General features: G+C 51.8%; 1 protein-coding gene and 1 long non-coding RNA gene across 2 annotated transcripts in view; one reads left to right on the forward strand and one right to left on the reverse strand.

Moving 5' to 3' along the window:
• LOC101953483 (complement C3-like) overlaps nt 1-21,882 on the reverse strand; it is a 56,760-nt gene continuing 34,878 nt past the window's right edge. Inside the window, exons 25-40 of the mRNA XM_065576275.1 lie at nt 21,001-21,076; nt 19,174-19,333; nt 17,527-17,622; nt 15,977-16,127; nt 14,252-14,415; nt 12,446-12,604; nt 11,459-11,609; nt 10,408-10,459; nt 10,102-10,189; nt 7,688-7,777; nt 7,129-7,234; nt 5,526-5,615; nt 3,487-3,573; nt 2,857-2,940; nt 1,777-1,912; nt 1-333 (exon numbers count right to left, since the gene is read on the reverse strand). Coding sequence (XP_065432347.1) covers nt 192-333; nt 1,777-1,912; nt 2,857-2,940; nt 3,487-3,573; nt 5,526-5,615; nt 7,129-7,234; nt 7,688-7,777; nt 10,102-10,189; nt 10,408-10,459; nt 11,459-11,609; nt 12,446-12,604; nt 14,252-14,415; nt 15,977-16,127; nt 17,527-17,622; nt 19,174-19,333; nt 21,001-21,076 — 1,832 coding nt within the window. The 3' untranslated portion in view covers nt 1-191. The remainder of the gene's footprint in view (nt 334-1,776; nt 1,913-2,856; nt 2,941-3,486; nt 3,574-5,525; nt 5,616-7,128; nt 7,235-7,687; nt 7,778-10,101; nt 10,190-10,407; nt 10,460-11,458; nt 11,610-12,445; nt 12,605-14,251; nt 14,416-15,976; nt 16,128-17,526; nt 17,623-19,173; nt 19,334-21,000; nt 21,077-21,882) is intronic.
• Nucleotides 6,490-21,882, forward strand: part of LOC135977129 (uncharacterized) — a 29,196-nt gene continuing 13,803 nt past the window's right edge. Inside the window, exon 1 of the long non-coding RNA XR_010594478.1 lies at nt 6,490-6,592. This is a non-coding gene — a long non-coding RNA (uncharacterized LOC135977129). The remainder of the gene's footprint in view (nt 6,593-21,882) is intronic.

Below are 21,882 nucleotides of genomic sequence, written 5' to 3' on the forward strand. Positions count from 1 at the left end.
TAAGAAATCAGCCTTTTATATATATATAGAAACAATAAGAAGAAAAGAGAGAGAAACCCCCAAAGAGGACAGGGCTAGAGGCGAGTCTCAGCAGCATTGGGACTCTGAGTGGAGATGTCTCCACCTGAGTGTTATTCTCCATCTCAGCTCAAACTGTCCCCTTGGAGCTGCTGGGAAAGCTGGGTCCAAGTTTAGGTTGGGCAGCCAAACATGGTCATGGCTTCAGAGAACTCAAGGAATTCCTGGCAGAGGCTCTGGAAATCCGGCTCCTGGCATTCATCCTCGTTGGGCCACTTCTCGATCCAGGTGTCCTTGCCAATGATGTAGGATAGCCTGGGACGGAAAGGCAGAAGGGTGAGCAATGAAGCAACAAATTTGTCCAACTTGTTTGCTCAGTTCCTTAGGGGCAGCCGGGTTTGCCTAAGAGCATGGGCAGCGGGTATGGCTGGCCAGGGGAGGCTGAGTCTCCTCAAACAGCCAGGTGTGGCCCCACTCATGCTCCACCCCAAGCCCCATCCTGCTTCTCGCCGCTTCCCCCCAGCCATAGCCCACATAGGGCTGGTGCTAGCGCGGGCTGGCCTGCGGCTCAGCACTTGAGGCAACTGGGTGCCCCTGGTGCTGGGGCCCCCCGGCGCTGGTGCTCCCTGACGCTCCAGGGCTGGTGGCGCTTGAGGCGCTGGGGCCACAGCACACGGCGCTCCTGGGCAGGGGGCACTGGGGCCACAGCACCTGGTGCTCCGGGGCTGGGGACACTGGGGCTGCGGCACCCAATGCTTCAGGCCTGGGGGCGCTCAGGTTGGCCGGCCAGAGTGGCCCAGGGCTGGGGCAGGGGGGCTGGCAGCCGCGGTGGTAGGCTTGGGGCTCCAGCAGGAGGGAGGGATAGCTCAGTGGTTTGAGCATTGGCCTGCAAAACCCAGGGTTCTGAATTCAGTCCTTGAGGGGGCCTTTTAGGGATCTGGGGCAAAAATCTACCTGGGGATTGGCCCTGCTTTGAGCAGGGGCTTGGACTAGATGACCTCCTGAGGTCCCTTCCAACCCTGATATTCTGTGGAGAAAGGGCAGGGCCGGGGTCTAGCCTCCTTCAAACAGGCAGTTCACACTCCACCTATGCCTAAGGGCCACATCTGACTTCCAGAGAAACAGTGGGTTGCCTCCCCTCTCATAGGTCCTGCCCAGAGACAACAGATTCCAGCATGCAATGCTCCAGATACAGCACGAGGATGGAACTTTTAGCCTCTGTGAGCTGCATCTTTGTTGGGGAAGCTCATTTTTAGGTGCAGTTTCTACCCTAATTATTTATATTTCCACCCAGTTTAAACCTAAGTGATTTAAGAACAACTGTGGCTGGATGCAGGGACCATGAAATTGCCCTGACAATGTGATTTGTGCTGGTGAAATAGTTGAGTAGCCCCTGCGAGGAATGGTGGTCCAGGGTTAGACTACGAGGCGAACCTGGATTCAATTCCCAGCAACTCTAGAAACTTCATTTTGGTACTTTGGAGAGGTCACCTAAGGCCAGTCAGTGGGAGTTAGGTGCCTCAATACCTTTGAGGACCTGGACCTTAGGCTGTCTGTGCCTCAGTTTACCCATCTTTTAAAAGAGGGTAATAACGCTGCCCTGCCTCCCGTAGTGAGAATAAATATATTCAATATTGTGAGGTTCTCAGAAAGTACAGTAATGGGGGCCTGATAGGTACCTAAAATAGATGGGTAATTAGTTAAGGGCGTGTCTGCTTGAAACTGACTAACGCAGGGTAACCACTGGAGGCTACTTACTCAGCTTTCCTGCGCCACAAGTCGGTGCTGAGTCCCCAGATCAAGTAGTCTTTGTTACGCTGCAGTCTCAGAGACTCCCTGCATTTTATGTGGCTGATGAATTGGCGGGTTTTTCCTTTTGGATTTTCATCAGTTCCTGCGGGAGTGGGGGAGGTTAAAAAAAGACGTCACACATAAGAGCAGAGTGAGGAGGAGATAGTACGGGGTGGAGAGGGATGAAGATGAAAGGAACAGAGAAGAGGAGACTCCTAGGTGTTCTCTTGAGATTTCAGTACAAATTCAGCCCATTGTGACTGCTACGATAACCAGTCACTGAAGCTCCAGCAGTCATTAGAGACAGTATAGACAGTCTTGTGGTTGCAGCACCGGGCTGGGCCTGAAGAGGTCAGGCCTCAGCTCCTGTTTCTGCCACAGACTCCTGGTGTGACCCTGCACAAGTCACTCAATCTCCCTGTGACTCAATTCCCCACCCGGGAAATGGGGCTAATAAATCCACACGGTGTCGATTTAGATTGTAACCTTGTCAAGGCAGGGGTTGTATCTGAATATGTCCAGTGCTTAGCACAAAGGACCCCTAATCTCAGGTAATTCAAATAATTAAAATGGTCATATCAGCTCCCAGTGAGTGAAGCCGCTTTGAGCTCAGTTAGATTCCTGATTACTTTGCCTTTATATCGATTTATAAAACTCAGCATTGAGGAAGAGAGACTCCACCTCCCTATAGCAGCTTGGGCCAAAGGGCCCCAAGTCTGGGATCTTGACTCCCACAATGGCCAATGCCAATTGCTTCAGAGGAAGGTTGAAAAAGCCCTTCATGAAACTGGCCAATTGTGCCAGGCTGACCACAGGGAGAGGTTCCCCCCTGTTATTTTGTCTGCCTCTTCGTGGCATGGCTGCCTCGGTGGGTTGAGCAAATTCTTTCTTGTCCCCTTGTGGCGAGAGGTTAATGCCCTGGAGCATGAAACTAGATTAGCCTGGCTTTAGCATTTCCTCTGGCTAAGAGAAATAGCTCTTATGCCGGCCTTTATCCCAAAGGCCATTCAAAGAAATTGCACCTGATTGCAGAAGGGGAGCTCTTACCTGCTTTAATGATTTCCAATATTTCCATGGTGTAGTAGTCAGAACCGCCCACTTCTTCACTTCTAACAAGCCTGGTTTTATACACTTAAAAAAAAGGAAGACATACAAAACACCAGTTGAAGGTCTGCAGTACTTTTCTGTAGAGAATTCAGTGTGTAACTGACTCCCCAAACTGGCTGTGAGAAAGATGGTCCCATGATAATGGCAATAGCTGGAGACCGGGGTTCATTTCTCTGCTCCACCACAGACTTGCTGCGTGACCTTGGGAAAGTCACTTAGTCGTTCCATGCCTCTGTTTCCCCTTTTGTACAATGGGGATAATAGCACTGCCCTGCCTCACAGGAGGTTGTGAGGACAAACACGTTAAAGACTGTGAAGTGCTCAGATACTAGGGAAATGGGGGGCAGAAAAATACTTAGGGCTAGACTGAATCTTAAACAGTCATCTGATCTTGTTCATTTCTGGGAGTTTAAGGCCCCAAAATCTCATCAGGTTTCTGCCCCAGCAGATCCAGACCTTACCCCTGATTCAGCCCCAAAGGCAAACTTTACAATCCAAATCGAATTCCGAACCCTGTCTCTGCGCCCTCCTCATGGAGAAAGACTCCGCAGATCCAAATCACAGATTTACCATAATCCACTCCAGGTTCACAGGCTTCCTCTATTCGTTTGTTCAGGGTGATGGGACCCTCTAACTTCTGCTGCATGAAGCAGCTTTCTATGGGGAAGGAAGATGGGTAGAGAATCACCAAGGGGGACCATAATTTCAGCTCTGTTATTAGTGACCCACAGGTGCCCATCTATTTGAATCCTGTGTGAGCTGCGCTAACCCACACAGGGACAGGCCCACCTCCTCCGACAAGGGAGTGGCCATGAAGCCAACCACCCGTCACATTATGGGGCATAGGCGCCAACGCCATGGGTGCTCTGGGGCTCAAGCATCCATGGAAAAAAAACAGGGAGTGCTCAACACCCACCAGCTACAGCCTTTCGGCGGGGCTGCTGATCAGCTGTTTGGCGGCTGGCAGGAGGCATTTGGCAGAGAGCAGCTGGCAGGGGCCTTGCAAGGGGGGGGCAGAGTGGGGGCAGGAAGTGGCAGAGAGAGGGTGGGGTCTTGGGAGAAGAGGCCTAGTGGGGGTGGAGCACCCACCGGGAAAAATAGAAGTCAGCGCCAGTGCTATGGGGCACGGTAAAAGAAGAAACAAGGGACGGAGGGGTAGGTTGCAGGGTCTAAATGAGGCGATCCTGAGCAGACCGACTCAGACACTCTGCAAAGGAATCCGTAGACGTTGCCCAGAGGAACTCTGCCTGGATGTATGAAATAACCAAGGACCATAAATAGGCCTGGCAATCACAGCTCACTTCCCTCTCTGCACTGATGGATATCTGCCTGGGTCAGCGCCAGGAGGAGCCTGGTCACAGGACTTAGTGGAGCTGCAGATGGGGAATCAAAGGTGATGGGAAGGACAGATCCGGAGACTGAGCGCCTCTCTGTGTGCCCGGCAGACAGCCGGGCTACAGCAAGTTCCCCACTGAACAACGGCCCCACCAATGGGTCTCCACCCTCTTCTAGGGGATCCCTTCCTAAGAGTCAGCAGGGAGTGGAGCCTCCATGGCTCATTCAATACTTGGCCTCTGTGCTGAAACTGACAGCGGGGGGCTGAGGGGTGCCAGCTCTGGGCATCCTGGAATGAGAGGACCCAGATATGTTAAAGAAGTGCCTGACTTCATGTCACCCCCGTCCCACCCCGAGGCCGGATTCCAACCATTGAAACAGCTGGTATGTTTCCACTGAAGTTTCAGAACCAGGGAGGAGCATCCCCGTCGGAATGGCTGGAAACCCAGCAACTCCTGCATCCCAGACTGCCCTGCTTCAACGTGTGCAGCCCCACTCCACGGATCAGCTGGCTTCGCCCAGCCTGCAAGGCCCTGATGGGCAGAGAGGAGGAACTGACATTTCCAATTCCTGCTCCCTCCTGGTCACCCAGTTGGCTAGAGAAATTTTGCTTCTACATCCTGCTGCCAGCTCTCCTGCGATTGGCGGGTAGGGTTGCCATTGGAGAAGGGAGGGAGGGACCGCGGGTGAGGGTAGGTGGTCAGGGAGGGTGGAAACCCTCTGTGAATGCCGGGGAGGAGGGATAGGAGAGGGAGTGAAGGAAGATATTGAGATTCTGCGGGGGTGAGGGACAGGCTTCAGGCTGGGAAGGTGGGTCCCGGGGGTTCCTATCTCCTCCAAGGCCCATTCCAGCCCCTCTGGGTTCTGCGCCCTGGCCCGATCCCAGACCCTACAGTCCCTTCTGGGTCCGCTCTTGCCTCCCCTCCACAGGCATGCATGATTTAATGTGGGGGTGCATCCCCCACATATTTCCACTGAGAGTGCCCTCACCCCGACCCTGGTCCCACCATTCCTGTATGTGGTGGTGTGTAGCAGGGACACAGCCGGCCAAGAGTCAGAGCTCCAGGCTGGGGGACAGACCCGGGGACCATCCTGCCTGTGGCTGCCGTGAGCCTGTATCGCACGTGAGAATCGCCCAGAGCCCACAGGGAAGGAGGGCCCAGATCGGCGATGGAGAGGGCTGATGCTGGAGGGCCCTGGGAGTGCACGTTTGCTGGTAAAGCTGACAGGGGAGCCCCCACCAGAGGTGTAAGCAGAGACAGGACTCTCCTTACCTTCTGCACAGCGGCAGACTTCCCCGTGACAGATCTTATTGAAGAGCCCGCTCTGCTTAGACGGGTGGTAGAACTTGGTGCACCGATCATCTAGAGAAAGATCAAAGACACGGATCATTCCCCCTCCCGCAGAACAATGGCCGCGGTTTACAGCACCTAGGAGACAACCCAGAAGCCCTTACTCAAGCAGAAGTCCCCCCGGGTGACCCCGGGGAAGGGAGCAGCAGTCAGTGGGAACGACTTTCTTAGCTATAGGAAACCATCAACTTGAAATGATGGAATGGTGCTTGTTGGAGACACCCTCTTAATCACGCTAGCAGCAAATTCACCACTGGAGGTAAAACGGGGGGAGAGGGCAAGTAGGATAATTATTGCCAGTAGTCAGAGGTTCCCCTTATTATTTTGTCTGCCTTTGCTTGGGTGTGTTAAGGTGATGAGTGTGACCATGTATTTCCAGCATGGGGTAATGTTAGAACAGGAGGAACTGGGAGGTGGGCAAGAAGTCAGACTAGATGATCATGATGGTCCCGTCTGGCCTTAAAGTCTGGGTCTAAAACCCCTGTGTTCTAGTCCAGTAGTTCTCAACCAGTGTGACACATATCCCTAGGGGTAGGCACAGGTCTTCCACAGGGTATGTTAACTTATCTAGATATTTGCCTAGTTTTACAACAGGCTCTAGAGCCCTGCAGTGGGACTGAGATCCCACAGGACCAACTGGCAAAATAGCGGGATAAAAATTCAACAAACAATGCAGGAGTGAGTGGGAGTAGATATTGTGAGGCGGGATGGGAGCAGGATCGAAAAAATAGTCCTCATTCGCCTCCAAGAACACGAACACCTCAACCAGCAGCCGCCGCTTTCTGGCCGCTCAGCTCCGAAGGCAGCGCTCCCGCCAGCAGCAGCGCACAAGTAAGGGTGGCAATATCATAGCACGTTACCCTAACGTCTGCGCTGCTGCTGGCAGCGGCGCTGCCTTGAGAGCTGGGAACTGGCCAGCAGCTGCCGCTCTCCAGACACCGAATGACCAGGCTCACAAGTGAAAACAGGCTCACGTCTCACACTGAAATGTAAGTACAATATTTATATTCCAATTGATTTATGTTATAATTACATGATAAAAAATGAGGAAGTCAGCAACTTGTCACTACTAGTGCGGCTGGGACACTTCCGTATTTTTATGTCTGATTTTGAAAGTAAGTCATTTCTAAGTGAGGTGAAACTTGGGGTACGCACGGCAAATCCGACTCCTGAAAGGGGTACAGTGATCTGGAAAAGTCAAGAAGAGAGTGTGAGCTAGTGTAGAGCAGGAGATGGGGATTCAGGACGCCTGGGTTCTATTTCCAGTGGTGGGAGGGGACTGTGTATGCAGAAGCTGTACTTAGAGCTCTGAACTGGCAGTCTGCTCCCAGCTGTGCTACTAGCTGTCTAGGGCTTACCTGAGAGCAAGTCTCTCAACATCTCAGTGCATCCCCTCTGTGACACGGGGATAATGATACCTAAGTACTGCAGCAAAAGACTGCAAGAGGTAATGATACCAATGTAACCCAGAGCAGAATTTGAAGCCATGGTGCCTTGAATGGTGAGGAGAGCTGCGATCAGTTACCTATGGTGTAATAGTCGTAGACTGTGACGGATGCCGGCTGAATGAGACCAACTTCGAAAAACTGGTGAGCTTTAAACTGCAGGCATTCCTCCTCTGTGTGAGAAACCTGGGTGCAGGGGAAATAACAGGATTGCTTAGGCTGAAGGGTGGCTGGATGGAAGAGAGAGAATGAAAAAGAATAAAAGAAAGGGAGCTGTTGGGGAAAGAAGAGGGCAAAGAGAAAGTGAGGGAGGTGGAGGAAAGAAGAACTAGAGAAGTCAAAGGAAAGAAGAAGTGAATGACACAGAGGAGCAAATTCAGCCTTAATATCAGATGCTGCATTTCCCACTGAAGTCAATGGACCTACATCCATATACACCAGCTGAGGATCTGGTCCATTCAGTTGTTCCTAGTGGAAAGCCTGAATCTGGACCAGTGACTCAAATTCGGCCATGGGTTGCAGTTTGTCAACCTGCTGACGTCTGCGGGGATGCCAGGGTGTGTCTGGGAGAGCAGTTTGGCTCATCAGGAGCCCATGAAATTAACACAGGATCAGAGAAGCCCCTTGTTGAGTCTTTACCTTGTCCAGGTAGATTATGAGGTTGCCTCTGTCGGACGGGGCTTTGTCGATTTCAAACTTGGAAATGTATCTGTCGACCCCTTCAGAAAGCTAAATGTGAAGGAGGAAAAGCAAGAGGCATCGTGGGTAAGGCAGCGTCTCTGTGAAAGTCCTGCAGCTGGGCAAAAAAACCCCACCATCTCACTACGTGACTCAGTGGTGTCGCGCTTGTGATCACGTCTCCCATGATAGGCAGGGGCGGCTCCAGGCACCAGTGCAGCAATCGTGTGCCTGGGGTGGCCTACCAGTCGCTGTGAGGGCGGCAGTCAGGCTGCCTTCGGCGGCATGCCTGCGGGAGGTCCCCCGGTTCCCCGGCTTTGGCGGCAATTCAGCGTCGGGGACGCCGGAGGTGCAGCACCGCTGGACCTCCCACACGCATGGCGCCAAAAGCCGCCTGACTGCCGTGCTTGGGGCGGCATAAAACATAGAGCCGCCCCTGATGATAGGATCTGCATGGAGGATACTAGTCTGCTGTGTATTCAACAGCTAGATTGCCAAGCGTCTGGTTTTCGAGCGGAACACCTGGTCGAAAAGGGACCCTGGCAGCTCCGGTCAGCAGAGCAACGGGGCTAAGGCAGGCTCCCTGCCTGTCCTGGCTCTGCACAGTTCCTGGAAGCGACCGACACGTTCGACTCCTAGGAGCAGGAGCAGCCACAGGGGCTCCGCACACTGACCCCGCCCCGAGCGCCAGCTCCACAGCTCCCATTGGCCAGGAACTGCGGAAAATGGGAGCTGCAGGGGTGGAGCCTGCGGATGCAGGCAGTGAGCAGAGCCCCCTGGCCACTCCGCTTAGGAGCCGGGAGAACATGTCACCGCTTCCAGGAGCCACCTGAGGTAAGTGCTGCCTGGCTGGAGCCTGCACCAAAACCCCTTGCCCCAGCCCTGAGCCCGCTCCCACACTCCGAACCCTTTGGCCCCAGCCCGGACCCACTCCTGCACCTCAAAACCCTCATCCCCGGCCCCACCCTAGAGCCTGCATCCCCAGCCGGAGCCCTAACCCGCTCCCTGCACCCCAACCCCATACCGCAGCCCGGAACCTCCTCTCGAACTCTGAATGCCTCATTTGTGGAGCCACTCTGGAGCCCGCACCCCCAGCCAGAGCCCTCGTCCCCTCTCGCACCACAACCACCTGCCCCAGCCCGGTGAAAGTAAGTGAGGGTGGGGGAGAGTGTGCGATGGGGGGGTGGAGTGAGCGGGGGGGACGGGTCTTGGAGAAGGGGTGGATGCAAGGGTGTTGGGTTTTGTGTGATTAGAAAGTTGGGAACCCTATCCACAGCTAAGGGAGCTGGTACTCTCGCGGAAACAATTGTGCTTTTCATGATAAAGGTCCCAGGTTCAGTGCCCACAGTGTACGTATGCACAGCGCTTACGTGTGTAATGAAAGAGGTGCCGGGGCTGAAGCAATTTTTTTTTTACTTTCATAACTGACGCTGCAAGCCCAGAGGTGCCGGGGCTGTGAACTGCCAGGCCCAGAGGTGCCGGGGCTGTGAACTGCCAGGCCCAGAGGTGCCGGGGCTGTGAACTGCCAGGCCCAGAGGTGCCGGGGCTCTGAACTGCCAGGCCCAGAGGTGCCGGGGCTGTGAACTGCCAGGCCCAGAGGTGCCGGGGCTGTGAACTGCCAGGCCCAGAGGTGCCGGGGCTCTGAACTGCCAGGCCCAGAGGTGCCGGGGCTGTGAACTGCCAGGCCCAGAGGTGCCGGGGCTCTGAACTGCCAGGCCCAGAGGTGCCGGGGCTCAGCCCTGGCACAAATGAAGAACTGTGTATGACCTGTACCTGCAGATGGCGGGGGGGGGGGGGGGCGCAGACTGAGGGCAGCAGTGTCCGTAGATGTTACTGAGCATGCTCAGTACAAGCCAAGCAGGAACTCTGGGCCCACTATAGTTCTGGTTTGGCATTCTGGCTGATTTTATGCAGCTGCAGGAGGATAACACCAATGCTGGAAACGTCCCTGGGTTTGTTTGCCTAATAATCCACCCTCATTTTATACCAGGGAGCAATTCACTGCAATGACTCCTTCGGGGCCTGGCTTTTCTGTGCAGCCTCTTTTTCTGTATCCACAGTTCTCCAGGCCCAAATAACTCTGTACCATGGAGGTCAGAGGATCTAAAGGGAAGCCACTTTTTTAATACTCTGGCCCCACTGTATACTGGCCCCCAAAACTGCCCGACGGAGATGACATTCCATCACCGACCTGGAGAGAACTGGTTGCGGTTTCCTAAAGCTGTTACCAATCCTTAGAGCCGTCTGGTCTCCCTCCAGGTTTAACCCTGGAGCCCGACTGTTCACCTGCTGCATTGGATTTTCTCATCTGAAAGCCCCAGCCGAGCCACTGCATTGTTTATTACATTCTCTGTTCTCAGATTACACTGACGTACTCTCTTAAGATCCCCCACGTCCGGTGAGAAGCCAGTGAGCATGGAGACATCGATGATGGACATTGTGGCATCAACCACACCGAGGAACCTAACAAAGAGAAGAGAAAAAACCCTTTTGATCAGAATTCATCACTTAAATGTTGATTTTGTGATCGCTCCACCAGCTCCTGTTGCTTTATCATAACTTTTTTGGCTGTTCCATAGAAAAATTCATAGCCCATCTCCATCTGCCCCCTTCATCTGTCCATCTACTCACTGCATCTGTCCATCTATTTATCATCTATCATTAAAGGGCATTGTTCTCACCTGATGCAGATTTTAATATAGACTGAACGCATCGCTCCTTCCGGCTTCTTCACTAGAAACATTGCAGAAGAGAAAAGAAATTCATATCTCAGTGTAAATTTCATGCCAAATAAATCCTCTTTTGTTTTTTAGGTGCACTAACATGGCTTAAACAGGTCCTACAGTAGGTGTGAGAAATCCCTCAATAAACCTCCCCGCCCCTCCAGCAATCCATAAATAATTCTTCCCATCCGTGGCACGCAAACTAAAACGCCTCTCCCAGCTGGGTGGCACAAACGAAATATAGTCTTAGGTTAGCAGAAAGAGGAACTGAAACAGACAGAGCCGGTGGGTGTGAACTTGGACAGCTGGGAAAGTTAAGAACAATTTACAGCGATCTCCTGTTTCTGTAAAAGCAGTGCCAAACCCCTGGATCCCTCTATCCTATGCTGGTCTAATGTGTGGTCATATCTCCCTCTACTGGCCAGCCCTAGCAACTAGCGATCAGCTATTCACAGCTAAAGGAAATTACTCCTTTAGCCCAAGCCACAGAGGCTTGTGTTTTGGACGCTGAGGATCCTGACCTCTGTCCCAGGCTGATTTCACACCCATGCTGTCCGGAAATGTGTGCACTGGAAGTCTGGGTCTGTCACCAGACTGCCTGGCATGGGCTCATCTCTACTTTAGAGGGAGACAATACCCAGAGTAGTTGGCCTGTGTTCCCATCCACATCCGATGCTCCACCTCTGCTGCTAACAAGTGCCAGGATGAGAGACGGCAGCATCTGCTCCCTCATTAGTTGCAACCTAGAACATGTAGTAGCTGGAAATATTATTTAGTGCCTGCCCTATGGGTATAATTTTGTAGGACTTGGGAACTGGGAGAGTTTGAAGAAGCTTCACAAAAATACTTTCCAAAGTTAAGAATGTGATTGCAGAGATGGTGGTTGGTTTACACATTGGTGTCAATCCGCTGCTGTCCATGGAGTTAAACTGGTGTAACTGAGCCAAATTTGTCCAGATCTGAGGATTGACAGCAAGCTTCACAAGAGAAAAGACAGGCGGTTACTTACCGCCCTGGGCTTCTTCGACCGATACCCTCAGGTCAAACTTCTTACACTGAGAATCATCCTCCCGTAGCTTTGCATTATAAACCGTCAATACAGTTAAGGTCCCTTGTCCAGTCCCTTCTGCCTTCACAGTGAAGTCTTCATTCAATTTGGTCTGTAAAGTTGATCCAAGGTTAATTTTCTTTTGTACTGAAGTGACTATCCCTGGTCAGGGCCCAGGCCAGATGACCCCCAGGCACAAGTATTTCACTCTCCCCATCAGAGCTGAGAGTTACTCTGCACAACAGCACTAGGTGGCCAGGCTTCTGGCCTGCCCTTGATCCAGTTCCTGTTCCTGCCCCAGCCATGCCCGAGTCTTGTTCCAGCTCACTTCAGCCTTGTCTGTGCCCTGCTCTGACCTTGCTCCAGCCCTGTTACAGACCCGCTCCAGCCTGCATCCGCCTCCTGACCTCCCAGGCCCTCGGACTGACTCCAACCTGGCTTTGACTGTTGGCCTGCATCCGGAATCTGACTTTAATCCTGATTTAGCTTATCTGTGGATTCTGGCCCACGACCTGTCCCCAGACCCTGATTTCAGCATTGCCCTTGGCCCAGTCCCGACTTTACAGCCAGCTCCAACCACCAGGCCTGACTGCCTAGAAGCTAGGGCCTGACAGGATGTGGTGGAATCTCCATCACTTCAAGTCTTTAAGTCAAGACTGGATATCTATCTAAGAGACATCTCACAGCTCAGCTAGAAGTTATGGGCTTGATTCAGAAATTAGTAGGTGAGGTTCTCTGGCCTGTGTCATGCCGAAGGTCAGACGAAATTATCATAATGGTCCCTTCTGCTCTTAAAAATCTGAGTCAAAAGTCTGGATTCATTTGGATCTGGTGCCGGGACTATGAATTCCCCTCCCCCTCCCAAAAGGGTTTGGATAGGAGGTTCTAGTCAAATGCCCTTTCTCTATAATCAGTGATCTGTACTAATCACACAGAGAAGCATGATACCTCTGCTGTTCTGGCCACCAGAGCGTTCTGGTTTACGATTTTGTAGTTTAGAGGTTGAGCACGGCCCGGCAGGAGAATAGAAACATCCAAATTCAAGTCTTTGTGCTGCGGAATGTCTATCTGGTACTGCGCAAGAGCCTGGAACACCATGATGGTCGCCTAGAACACCAGGAGGAAGACAAGAGGGTTACACCTTATTGTCCTCTTGCGCTGAACATCTGACAGCTTCTAAAGAGACTCTTTAATGAAGACGGTCCAAAAATACAATGAAAGAAAACACCAGGGTTCCACTGGGTGTCACGCAGGCAAAGGGTTATATGATAATATTACCTGGCTCTTCTGTAGTGTTTCATCAGTAGATCTCCAAGCACTTTACAAAGCAGTACAATATCTTTATCTCCATTGTACAGATGGGGAAACGGAGGCACATGGCAGGGAATTAACTTTCCCAGGGTTATCCAGGAAGCCAGTGGCCAAGCCAGGAATAGAACCCATGGTTAATAAATAAATCGTGCATGGTCAATTAGCTTCCCATTGCCCTTAGCTATTAACAGGCCAATTGTCAGCTGGACAGAGCACAACGAGATAGTGGCTCCTTCTATGTATATGTAACCCACACACCTCCTGGTGGCACCGAGACCACTTAGAGAGAGAGATTATTGCTACAGCCTTGGCTAAGGGCCATGTGGCTTTTAGCTCATGCAGGAGAGGCTCATGCATTTAGCTCCAGAAGTTCCCAGGTTCGATCCCGCCCACCGACGACCGGGGTCTATCGGTATTACAAGTGGGGGCTTGTCCAGGACTCGAATGTGGGTCCTCTTCCTAAATGCATAAACCTCTCCTGCATGAGCTAAAAGCCATGTGGCCCTTAGCTAAGGCTGTAGCAATAATCTCTCTAAGTGGTCTCGGTGCCACTAGAGGGAACAGAGCACCATACCCAGGAGGTGTGTAGGTTACATATATAGAGACATCTATGCCACACACAGCACAGTGTTAGGGATAGAACACATGGCCTGTGACTCCAAAAATACAGACCACTCCCAACCGAGCTTGTAGCATCCATTTAGGTAGAGAAAAGACAAGCCTCAGTAGCAAGGAATGTAAAGGGACTTCTCAACTGAGGCTGCTGGACACAGACAGACCCTATAGTTCCTAGTGGCCCCCGTACTCCAGGGAAGGGAGGGATATCTGAGGACACTCCATCTTTATTTAGCTGTCACTAGCAGTAGGGCTGTTATCCTCTCCAGTGCCTCGTGTAAGCACAGTTTAAAAAAAAGAATAAAAAAAACCATAACCTTACAGTTCTACTTAGAGATGGATTAAACCCAAATCAATTCAGATTAGTCATGATTCAACAATGGCTTTGTCATATGGACTCAGACCATTGGTCCTACACGCCTGGTACCTTGTCTCCTGACCAATGGCCAAAAAACAAACAAATGCCAGAATGAGTCCAGATGCGCGTGTGTTTCTGCCTATGGGAAGAGAAGGCCCATTGACTCCCCAGGAACAACTCAGTGTCTTAAAGTGAAGCATGTGCTCACACCCATCACCTTGGCAAGATGGAGCCTCTAGTGAGAAGATTCGGTCATGCTCCTGTGCTGGTCTCTGCCTTAGGTTAACAATGGCAAAGACCTGATAGGTCACATTGCCCATCTCCCAGGCAATGCAGGATTGTTCTCTACCAGGCATTCTCCAGGGCTTTCTACAATGACTCAAGTGATCGGAATCCCATCCCTTCTGATGGGAGACCTTCCCACAAAACAGTCTCTGAAGGATACCTGGGACTATAAGGATCATACTCACTTGGGTAGATCCATATCCCCCGCCGTAGTAGTTCTGCTCTCTCAGCCATCTGACTATGGGACCAGTCAACTCATACTTCTTCATTTTCAGCAAGGCTAGCAAGGCATACGAGGTGCCCTCAATGTTGAAGGTGCGGGCGTTCCGCTCTTCCCAGCGATTTCCCTCTAGGCAGCAGCAAAGAAGGTGAGCTAAAGGACTCTTCCCAAGGACACCCACTTATTCTCAGCAGATCTGACTGGACCATACCATCAGCTGACTCCTTCCCCAACTTTCTGCACGGAGGATCGGTAAGTCGAACCGATTGTTGCCCTTTTCAGGCCGAGCAGCTACCCAGTATTTGGGGTCTTGGAGGATTGTTTCAATTACAATGAGGAATTGGTGATAGCCCTCAGGTACGTTCTCTGGTGTAAACCTGATTGCTTACGAAAGTGCACAGAAAGTCCCACTTCCCTGAGCATGAGAAAACCGACAGCAGGCAACTTACTTGCTGAGAAATCCCCAAGTCCGCCTCTGAAGTGAGTTCTAGGGCCAACAAGCAATGTCTCTCTCCTTGTTTCATAACACTTCTCCAGGCTTTCAGCTGGTTTCTGCCTCCAAAGCACAGGGTGCAAAACCAACATACTAGCCCCTATGTTTGCAGTCAGGGAAACCCCTCAGCCCACATGGCTTAGCTGTTGACCTGCTGTGTGCCTTGGGCAGTCCCTACATTGTTTTTAGCTGTGTCTACTACAGAAAGAGTCTTGATTGCTCCCTCCACTGAGTCTGAAAGAGTGTCTGGCACACCCATTAACTTGAACAAGGGCCTGGTCTACACTTAAAACTTAGGTCGTCATAGCTGTGTCACTCAGGGCATGTGAAAAATCTACACACACACACCCTTCCGGAGTGCTATAGCTATGCCAAACTAACCCCTAGTGCAGACACTGCTAAGTCAATGGAAAAATGCTTCAGTTGACCTAGCTACCATTGACCATGGTGGTGAAGTTCCTACAGAGATGGAAAACCCCTTCCATGGGTGCAGTCTGTGTCTACAATAGGGGGTGATACCGGCATAGCTACAGCACCATAGCTGTGCCGCTCTAGTCCCTGCATTGTAGACATGGCCAAGGTCTGTGACCATTTGGGGATCAAAGACCCACCTGGCACCTTTCAACATAACATTGTTATATCTAGACAACAGCTTTGTCCTGCCCTGTTTTAACTATCCCAAACAATGGGGCAAACTCCATTTTCTTTGTGGGCAATATTATTCTCTATCCTCTGAAATTCCCCTTTGTTCAGTTTCATCCAGTTACATCCTCTTGACCCACTCTTTTCTCTCTCTTTCTCTTTGGGGTTTACATCCTTTAGATATACGTACAGGGCTCTCCGATTCCTCCTGAGGGCAAGTAATACCATATATCTCTGCCACATCCAGATCTCAGACACATTGGTGTAAATCTGGAGTAACTCCACTCAATCCACGAGAGTTACTCTGAATTTACACCCAGCCCGATCAATCTCAAATCTGGCCAAAAGGAACAATTCTATGCCTGTTATTCATTCCTCATAAATTAATCCCTCTCCCACCTAGACTATCAGGGTTGGAAGGGACCTCAGGAGGTCATGTAGTCCAACCCCCTGCTCAAAGCAGGACCAATCCCCAACCTCCTTTGCTTCTCTTCCCTGAACCCCATCCTGACTTGGCCACATCTTTCCAGTACTTGATAAGATGCCCTCATTTACCTGTCGAAGCTTTCATGAGCGCCTTCTCGGTGTCCAGTCTCCCCACCATCGCTAAGGCATAGGACGCAAGAGCCACAGTGTAAGGTCTGACTAGAGACTGGTACCTTTGGGCTAAGTAATCAGCAGCTTTGCTGATGCTGCCTTCCAAACTCTAGGAGGTGACAAAGAAAACAAAAGAAAATCAAACTCGTGAGTTAGGCTGAGGTCTTGGGTGGTGTTAGACTCATAGACTTTAAGGTCAGAAGGGACCATTATGATCATCTAGGCTGACCTCCTGCACAACGCAGGCCACAGAATCTCACCTACCCGCTCCTGTAACAAATCCCTAACCTATGCCTGAGTTATTGAAGTTAATCTAACACCGACAGACCCTGGTCGTCGGCAGGCAGGATGCTAAATGCATGAGCCTTTCCTGCATGAACTAAAAGCCCGAAGGCTCTAGAGCAGACTCATTGATCTCTCGCTAAGTGGTCTTAGTGCCACTAGATGGGAAGAGAACACCGCACCAGGAGCTGTGTGGGTTACATTACGAATTCATGTGGCTTCCAGCTTTATTTAATTTCACAGTGAATTTTGTGCTGGTGAAAGATGGAGGAGGTAGGAAGGTGAGATATTTGAGGACAGTGAAAAGGGACATTTCTGGACCACATGCAGAATGTCATCAGGAGTGAAACCAAAGTCTGTGGCAGGGCCGGCCCTAGCCCAAATGGCACCCCCAGAGCGTCTTTGGTGTCCCCCCCTCTGTTACATTTTTGAATACCTTATTTTTATTGCATTTGTAGCCCATTTCACCACTTTGATGCACGATTCGCATGTATGATTTATCCACCTCTTCCTGTCCCTGCCCTGCCCCCTCCGCTGAGGCCCCACCCTTCCTCTGTCTCTTCCTGCCCCCACTCCACCCTCTCCCTCAAAGCCCCCCCCCCCCCCGCCAGCCTGCCACTCCCTCTTATCTATCCCCTCCCCCTCGCGCCTTCCGCCAGCCGCTTGCTGATCAGTGGACAGCCCCAGGGACCTGCTAAACAGCTGATCGGCAGCCAGCCAGGGCACCCCCTATTTTTTTCCATGGGTGCTTGAGCCCCAGAGCACCCACGGAGTCGGCGCCTAAGATTCTCTTCGTCCCCTTTGTATGTGCCGACCACATCATCTCATCCTCCTCTTTGCAGCTTCTGTCTGATACCACAGACCAGGGCCAGATTTAGGGGCAGGCAATCCAGGCGACCACCTGGGAGGTGCCGGGCTCGGGGTGCTGTTTTTGTTGTTAAAGAAAAAGTGGAAATCAAATGTTTGAAGTAAAACGTTTCCGGTATTCCGTATGTGGATTCATTTTTCACTAACCTCCTAGAATGTTCTGGACCTATACGCTTTGTTTCTATAAGCTTAGAGGAAATTTTTTTTTATTTGCTTATATATGGCATGAATCAATGCAGATTGACTAGCTCCTTCCCCAGCAAATTCCACATGCCACGGGGCGTGGTTCATAGGGGATGGAAAGATGGGAAAACCTGGGTATGAACATAGAAGTGCACATACGGTGCAGAGATACTCACATTGACTTGATCCTTGCAGATGTCCTTGGCCTCTTCCAATGCAATCAGCACAAAAGCCGTTAACGAGACATCAGGCTCAGCACCCTTGTACCCTCCCTAAAGGGGAGCAAAGGACAGATTTGGGATAAGAAAGTCCCCCGAGTACCATGAAAAGAAAGAATTAATCCCAGGCCCTCAGCATAGGAAATTAGAACACATGCTTCCTAGAAAGCTACCCAAGAATGGACTCTCAGTCATGGCCAGACCTATCGCTGAACCTCCCGTTGGCTAACGAACACCTGTCATGCAGTGGGCCAGGTTCTGATCTCAGTTACTCCTTTGTCAGTGTGGAGGAACTCCATCCAAGTCAATAGAGATGCTTCGTATTAAACCAGCGTGAGAGAATTTAGCTCACCAGGCCGGTGCTCAGGTCCCGCCACTAGCTCCCAGGCAGATTCCCGTGCGTTAATGGATCAAGCCCCAGTGACATCAAAGACCAAACTTTGGCCTGTGAATCACCAAGACAGCTGCGCTCCTCTGGGACAATGCAAATCACTAAGCCCAGGATGAAACGCATGAGAGGCGAGGACAAGGCATTCTCAGTCGAGGGGAGTTGGCTGGGGAGACAATGCCCAGGGAACATCAGGCCAGGCCAGAGCCTAAGTGTCTTTAGTAAATGCTGCAAAACTATCCCCTTTGGAGACGTCTCTCCACCACGAGAACAATACTCACATAACAAACCTGACCCCCTTCTATCTAATAAACCCACACACGGACATCCCCTAAACCCAGATATGGACACCCCCTTCTGCCCTAAACCTTAACACTGAGACCCCTAACACACAGACCCCTTAAACCCAGACACTGACAGCCTTAAACACCAGAGGTGCGGGAACAATGTTTATAGTGGGGGTGCTGAGAGCCATTGAATCAAACTGTAACTCTGTATATAATGGAAACCACTTGAAGCCAGGGGTTGTTGCAGCACCCCGCGCACCCCTAGTTCCAGCACCTCTGCTAAACACTGACACCCCTAAACCCTAATACTGAGACCCCTAAACCCCACCACTGATACCCCTAAAACTTGACACTGATGCCCCCTTCTACACCTTAAACCCTGACACTGAAGCCTCCAAACCTCGACACTGACAACCCCTTCTACCCTAAACCCTAAAACTGAGACCCCTAAATCCTGATACTGACACCTCCAAAAGCCTGACACCAACACCCCCTTTTACCTTATAAACCCTAACACTGACACACCCTAAACCCTGGAACCTCTAAATCCCAACCCTGACACCCCTAGCTCCAACAATGACCCCCCCCCCCTCCACTCCTAAACCCCGGACAACAACACAACCAAAAATGATCTACCCCCAACAGAATGTTTACCCCCAACAAGGGAGAAGTGCAAAGACTCCATGAAGTCCACTAAGGACTAAATAGATACAATCTGGCCCATTGGGTCTGAATCTCCATTGACTGCTGCCCAGGTAACTGCACTGGGTTGTTCCACGGAAGGGAGAGAGAGAGAGGAGATCAGTCTGCGTGAGCACAGACTTTGGGATGTAGCCCAGTAAGACGTCCCTTTCAATTATGAACCAACAAGTTGCTGTGATGATTGAGGTGGGTAGTGATTGGTGTGTAAAAGTCAAAGGAAACACATACAACCATCTCTCCGTGGCATACAGGGGCATCTTCTTGGAAGACTCCATCCGGTTTCTGCTTTTCCAGGATCAGCCATTTCACCGCCCCACAGATAACTTGGTTTTCAATGGGCACCAGTTTCTTAGCCATGGCAAAGACCTTCGCCACGTAGGCCGTCAGCCTGAGGGCAGAATCAATCACATCACGGTCACTCCTGCCTTCCCGGAATTGCCTTCAGTGTGAAAGCTGGACCGTCTGCACACAGGTATCAGTTGAGACATTTCACAGCAGTAAATGGAGTGAGGTTCATGTGAGTCCGTTTATGGTAACCTGAGTGAGCAGGAGCTAGGGAAAATGTCACCGCTTGTCTGGGAAAGCGCATCCAGACACTGCTCCCTATTACGGCTGGCTCTACTTGAGATGTGCCAAGCTCTCGCCGCGTGCAGTGGTATGACCAGGATGGTGGGGTTGGGGGCCCGCTGTGGACAGCTGGCCACTGGGAACTGGACTGGAGAGTCATCAAACTCAACTTCACACAAGCCAATGAACGGTCATAGGTGCCGACTCTGTGGGTGTTCTGGGGCTGGAGCACCCACGGGGAAAAATTGGTGAGTGCTTAGTACCCACCAGCAGCTCCCCGCCCCCCGCCACAGCTCACCTCCGCCTCCTCCCCTGAGCGCACCATGTACCCGCTTTTTCCCCCTCGCTCCCAGTGGTTGCGCTGCGAAACAGCTGTTTCGTGCAGCAAGCACTGGGAGATGGGGGGAAGAGGGGGAACGCAGCGCACTCAGGGAAGAGGCACGGCTGGGGCAGGGATTTGGGGAAGAGGTCCAATAGGGGCAAGGAGGGGGTGAAGTTGGGGCGGGGACTTTGGGGAAGGGGTTGGAACAGGGGCGGGGCAGGGGCAGGGAAAGGGTGGAGTCGGGGCGGGGCCAGGGGTGAGGAAAGTTGGCGCCTATGGTAACGGTTAGTCTGAGCAAGCTACAAACTAGCCACCTAAAACTGAAAGGACCTGGAGTTCATTACTAAGGCAGCAGCAGGCCTTAGGGCCACCCTAAGGGGCAGTCTGAGCAGCGGCTGGAGCAACGGCCCAGGAGCAGCCCCGGAGGCCGTTGGAGAGAGTCCCCAGGGGCCTCGGAACAGCGGGCGGCCGGATGCAGTCAGACTCTGCCGCCGGAGCAGGAGCCAGCTGTCAGCCCCTGGGAATCCCCCAGAGCAATGGCGCTGCAGGGACCCCCCACAGCAACAGCACCCCGGGGACCCCCAGAGCAGCAGCACCCTAGGAGCAGCTAAGAATTAGTCAGGAATGTGACACCCTGATGGGGTATTGCTGGTAAAACTCATGGACAGGTCATAGGCCGTGAATTTTTGTTTATTGCCCGTGGCCTGTCCATGACTTTTACTAAAAATACCCATGACTAAATCTTTGCCTTATTCATTGCCAATCCCTCAAGCCCTCTGCTCACCCACACTGAACTGTCACTGAAATCACCGGGGGCCACATTTACAAGGTATTTAGGCACTTAAAGGTCCAAATAGGCCCCCTGCGGGATTTACCAAAGTGCCTAAGTGAGTTAGGCACCCAACTCCCATTGACTTTCAAAGGGAATTAAGCCCCTACTCTGCTTAGGTGATTTTGTAAATCCTGCCAGGTGCCTGTCTCATCTTTGGGCGTCTTTCCATTGCCATCTGTGGGAGTTGGATTGGGTATTTTTTTCCCATTGTGTGTGTTGACCTTTGCCCTCTGGTTTTGGGCTGGAGACTGACTTGCTCTGGCTCACATATTGCATGTGTAGGGTCAGGCTAACGCTGATTAAGAGGGTGCATTAGAAAACCCACTGTCCTCACCAAGTGCTTGATGGCCGGGCGTTGAAAGCAGCATATGAGAAGTCGGGTTTTTTGAAAGCCATCTGCTGCGTGTAACCTGAAACAGGGAGAGTAAGAAGGAGCTGTGACAATGTCTGGCGAGCGTCTAAGGAGGACTTTACATGCGTAATGCAAACTAAGTCAGAGCTGTGACCCCGCCGCGGCTGTCTGAGTTGTGTGGCTCTCCCTTTTTCTGCAGGCATCTCTCAGGAGGGACACAGCACAGCAACTCAAGGGAAGCAAAGGCAGAAAGCTGTGTGGTGGGGAAGCCGATTGGCATGGACACTGCCCCGTTCCTCACCAGCATGAATCCTCCCTTCTGGGTGGGAGTGGGGCCAAGTGATTACAGTGTATGGAGACCTGGGAGGTGGGATGCCTGGGTTGTATGCCAGGCTCTAGGAGGAGAGGGTGGGTTAGTGTTTGGAGCAAGGTTCTGTGGGTCAGGACTCCTGGTTCAGTTCTCAGTTCTGTCACTCATTGCGTGATGTGATGTTGGGCAAGTCACTACCTGCCTCAGTTTTCCCATATTGTAAAAGCTTAAGGGATGGGATGTTTGTAGTTCAGACGCCGTACCTAATTTAGGCACCCCGCGGTGTAGTGAAAGGGACACCTGTTGAAACCTACCAAGTTCGCTCGATGGTCATGAGATTCTCTATCCTTCCTCGCTACCAAGTGCCAACCTGACACGGATTTGAACTGTGGGTGAGTGGCCTCCACCCCACGACCATCCAGTCCACTGCACAACAGCCATAGACCAGCAATGAACTGGAGCCCAAAAGCCCAGCTGAACTGAAAACGGGGTTGGGCCTTTGTCTGCATAGGAAGGTCTATTCAGAGTTATCATGACTAATGCCAACGTACATT

The sequence above is a fragment of the Chrysemys picta genome, chromosome 22, assembly GCF_011386835.1.
Source record: "Chrysemys picta bellii isolate R12L10 chromosome 22, ASM1138683v2, whole genome shotgun sequence".
Lineage (NCBI taxonomy): Eukaryota > Metazoa > Chordata > Testudines > Emydidae > Chrysemys > Chrysemys picta.